Here is a 4,672-nt window from a genome sequence, read left to right as displayed (position 1 = left end):
AGCTACCCCGATGTCAATGGGAGAGCATGCTTATTTCCTCTAGGTGTTAGGGGTTAGGTAGGGCATTGCAAAATACGAAAAATCAACATCATTGAGAGGAATCGTGGAATATGTTGGGCACTTAGTTGCCCAGGCGGCCCTCCACCGCACGTGATTTCCCCTATATATATATCTGTAGTTAGCTAGCGATCACACAATGAGAAGATTAACCATCCCACAGAATATACACTAGTGCATGCAGGGGTGACATTCGTCAAACAGCCCTATTACCCTATCCCACGTGGCCCACACATAAATCCATTATATTGGCTGCCGCTAGCCACTAGATGGATAATAATAACCAACCAGGTCTTACAGCTTTTATACCATGCCAGATTAGGACCACACCGAACTGTTTTTCCGGCCCCGGATCGCACCACGACGAACCTTTTAGCCCCACGTTCAAGGTTGAGAAGCAACTGCATCCCATCTTCCTCTGCCGCTGCTACCGCCGCCGCCTCCTCTGATGGCAGCAGTAGTGGTGGCGGCCCTAAGGGGCAGCTGCAAATAAGACGACGACAAAACCTCAACAACGCTCGACTCGCCCAGATAGTCTTCGTGCAGCCAGGCACTCACTACGATCTTCAGCTGAAAGCTGTATCTGCACCGAACGAGATTGCTCGTGAAACTGTGCGTGAGCGAAGGGAGACAGAAGATGTCTAGAAGCTTACCCATATTGCCTGCGAGGGGTTCTAGGGGAATATCAAGATGAGAGCGGTCGATAAGAGTGAGCTTATTGATCTTTCCGTCGTTGTTTTTGCAGCCAAAGGATGCGAAGGCGCAAAACGCTGTGCGCATTCAATGGCTAGTTTGAGGTTGCGGAGACGCATTGTGGGGACGAATTTGGTGGCGGAATCATCCGGGAGGTGGCTGACGCTGATCAGCAGGGGGATTGATTGGACAAGGATTGTCTTGTTGGGCGACTTGGTTGTGATTCTGAAGGCCGAGCTTGGGAGTTTGGTTCGAGATGAGAACATGGAGACTACTTCCTCTCTCAGTTGGTTCGTAGTTTTCGAACTCTGGGAGGATTACTTTCCCGAAGACTGTCCAAACGGATGGGGTTAATATTCGGACATTCCATCGTTCCGACAGTTATGAGCCCGGGTTTGCGACCAATCGCTATACTGATATCCATAATATATCTATCTGATTACGTCCTTATCTATCTATCCGATCTCACCGACCTCCTCATCGGAGACGATTGCTGCATTTATTTATATCTATCCGATCCTTATCAGCCTCCTTATCAGTGAGCGATAGTGGCATAACCGATATCTGTTCGATCTATATCGTCCTTTGTTTGATTCTATATCGATTTTTTATCTGTATCCAAACGACCAAAATGTCAACAGAAAATCTGTCATCAAAAGCACCGACCTTCATGGATTCCTCCAGGCTTGTGGTACAAGATGATGCTAGGTCTTGCCATAGAACTACAAGTACTGGATCTTCTCAGTGAAGAAAGTCCCGATCGAACAAGCCAAATACCTATACCTTCTCCTCCAGAGTTCCCCATCGAGCACACCACGGAAGCAAAAATTAGATGAGATATGGAGAATGTTAAGTATAACAATGATAGAAATATCTATCGAGATAAACTTGAAGGTGTCAGTAAGATCAAGAAGGAGATCTTCAGGACGGTATCTGCTAGTGAGCTAGAGATATCAACTGATGGAAATCATCTCATTGATTTCAGGGACCTTCTGATTGCTCTTAAGAAGAGATTATCCCCTAGAACCGCGGACCGCCAATATGAAGTGCGGCAGAAGTATCAGAACCTGCAAAAGGTGCCTAAACAGGTGGCTAGATGCTTGGACACTGAAAAGGAGATCAAGCACTCTGGTATAGATGGCAACTATGATATATGGAAGGACTTCTTCTGTGCCAATATACCCATCGATAATCCATATGTCACCGTTCGAAAAAGGGAAATTGAGATAGGGGGTAAGGAGGACTTCTCCTTCGCAGATGTGGTAAATGATTTCCGATCCAAATATCGCAAAAATGGGATATACCAAGCCAGGACTTCTTGTGTCCAATCTTACTACCTTGAATGGTAGGCAAGCAGGACAATCTAGACTAGGAGCGATGCCATTAAGCTTTGATGACATGCTCGCGCATCTAGAAGTGCAGATAAGTGACCCGCAGAACCAGCGCCGGTTAGCAAGCCAAAGGTCTCGAGATGCTTATCAAAAAGAATGGCAATCGATACGCAAGTTCTCCAAATATCTCGAAGATTGGGAATATTACCTACCCTTGTACAATGAGCAGCAAAGAATGGATAACCTGCAAAGTAAAGCTTACCAGTGATACGCTATGAACTCCTTCGTTATACCCAAAAACCCGGAGATTATGACGAATCCCTTCGAAGATGGCAGTCGATCGAGGAGAATATGCCGTGGCGACGGCGAGCCATTCGTAAGGGCAAGCTTGCGAGGTTTATAGACAACTAACGTCGCCCTGGTAAATCTGATAACCGCCAGAACAAAAGGAAATGAGAGGAGCAAACTGATTCGACTCAAGATCCACCGGAACCTGCGCCATGAGCGGCTGATACCTCGGCAGAAAGCTCCAAAAATACAATCAACAGGAGGCGTAGCCGGGTACCACTTTGGCAGCTAGAATTAACGAGATCCTGGCATGAGTGGACATCCTCCAAGAAAAGATGTGGAGAAATTCCGGGGTCGGGGAATAATTCATTAGCGACCTAAGAAAGATAAATATAACTGGATGAAGGCGTGCTCACATTGTCATAAGAAGGGCCATAAGAAGGGTCATGTCGCGAATGGTTGCTTGATGCTATGCCCAGAGATATGTAACCAGGTTCGACAAGCAAAAAACCAGCAATCCCAATCGTAGGAGCTGCTGCTGCATTGGGAATCCGAACTACCAGGCTGCAAGATAAATGTTCATTAGCGATGAACACCTGGATGTTAACAGATGCTGGGTGGTCTATAGCGTGGACATTAGTGGACTCAGGAGCAGATGCGAACTATGTATCCCACACCTGGGCATCCAAGTGCCTTTCAAATATGGAAGGTAAACCAAAGGTTATTCAAGCAGTCGAGCAAGAGCCTGCATTTGCGGAGCAAGCCATCCCTGGATCCTATGCTACTATCTCAATCCAAGTCAGAAGCCAGAAGGATGGGAAAAAACGAGAACCTTAGTAAGAAGGTTGATGAGGCACTAAAGCATGATGACATCAAGAAGAAGATAGATGCAGTATTAACCAGAGCTGCTGCTTCTAACACTGAGATGGTAGAACAAGCACTAGGTAGCATGGTTCTTCTAAAAGGAAAGCGAGAACCTACTGATCAACCTATTGATCAATCTTCTGTCACGTCTGATATCGCGCCTGTTGATCGATCGATAAAACGGCTAAATACGAGTTTCGAAAATTCTCCTTCTAGCCTTCGCCCCTATCTTCGAGATTCCAGGATATTTGATACTGGCGCTGAGCGGCATATGCGCAATAATCGATCGACATTCCTTACATTCGAATTGGCAGAAGAACAAGCATATACTGGAGATTCGACAACAAGGGTTGAAGGATATGGAACAGTTTGGACCTATATCATCAATGTAGGGAAGCAGTTCAAAGTGATCCTAAGGAACGCTGCTTAAGTTCCATTCTCCCATCCAGTGATGAATATAGAGCAACTCTGCCTTGAATAACATAGCCGGGTACATATGTATGTATTCGTTTAATGTCACGGGGGTCGCGCAGGCGTTGCCTGCGCCTCCGGAGCCTCCCAAAGGGCATGGGGGCGTGCTACGCTGAAGAGATCCCTATATACATAGTAAGGGGAAGAACAGGATTCAGATAGCAACTCTTGAAAGACTCGGTCCTCGGGACTGTGCATTCACTTCTGGCTAACATAGCCAGGTGACCACGCGGTTGGAACATAATCGAGCACAATACAGAGTGGCATAATTTTCGATTGGCTCGGACGGTATTCCTTGGTGGAAATTAAAAAGATATCGAACTGCACGCTGATGTTATAATCACCCTCGAGCAAGAAGCAAGAAACCCTATGGTGTCAACCTTACAGATTTCCGGTTTATGATATATCAGATTTCGTGAGACGATTTGATATAGCTAACTCCAATGACAAGGCATCTCCATCTGGGACTGTTTGAAAGATGCCCTGAAAATAACTAAAGCTGGCCGCGCAGCTTCCGCCGGATGATGCACTTCAGGGCATCTGTCAGCCCAAGTGCCCTGTTATCTCCCAAAGACCAGATTCATCGGCAAATTTGTTTTGTTGTACTGTGTGTGTGTGTGTGCTGCCACATGCACACGTGTGCGGTTGGAGCTTTTGTGGCAATAATTCTTATGTGTAGTCATGGAGCAGGCATGTGTATGCTCCATGTAACACACCTTAATCATACATCTACCTTACCTTTGTCAACTCTACTATCAGCATCACTATCATGCTCGCCATCAACACCATGCTCACCGTCAACACCGTGCTTGCTGTCAACATCATGCTCGCTGTCAACACCACCATCACTGTGGTCACCATCACCATACTCACTATCAACACTGTGGTCACTGTCAACATCATGCTCACTGTGCTCGCTATCAACACCATGCACGCTGTCAACACCACCATCACTGTGGTCACCATCG

The 4,672-nt window shown here is 46.5% G+C and overlaps 1 protein-coding gene across 1 annotated transcript; it reads left to right on the top strand.

Moving 5' to 3' along the window:
• Window positions 1-1,381: 1,381 nt before the first annotated feature.
• On the top strand, window positions 1,382-2,099 carry HCAG_02737 (predicted protein; the record flags this gene model as incomplete). The annotated part of the gene is made up of 2 exons (XM_001542516.1): window positions 1,382-1,458; window positions 1,619-2,099. 2 exons carry the CDS (start codon window positions 1,382-1,384, stop codon window positions 2,097-2,099), a joined length of 558 nt encoding a protein of 185 aa, XP_001542566.1.
• Window positions 2,100-4,672: the final 2,573 nt, after the last annotated feature.

The sequence above is a fragment of the Histoplasma capsulatum genome, genomic scaffold, assembly GCF_000149585.1.
Source record: "Histoplasma capsulatum NAm1 scaffold_2 genomic scaffold, whole genome shotgun sequence".
Taxonomy (NCBI): Eukaryota; Fungi; Ascomycota; class Eurotiomycetes; order Onygenales; family Ajellomycetaceae; genus Histoplasma; species Histoplasma mississippiense.
This window is presented reverse-complemented; position numbering and strand designations above follow the sequence as displayed.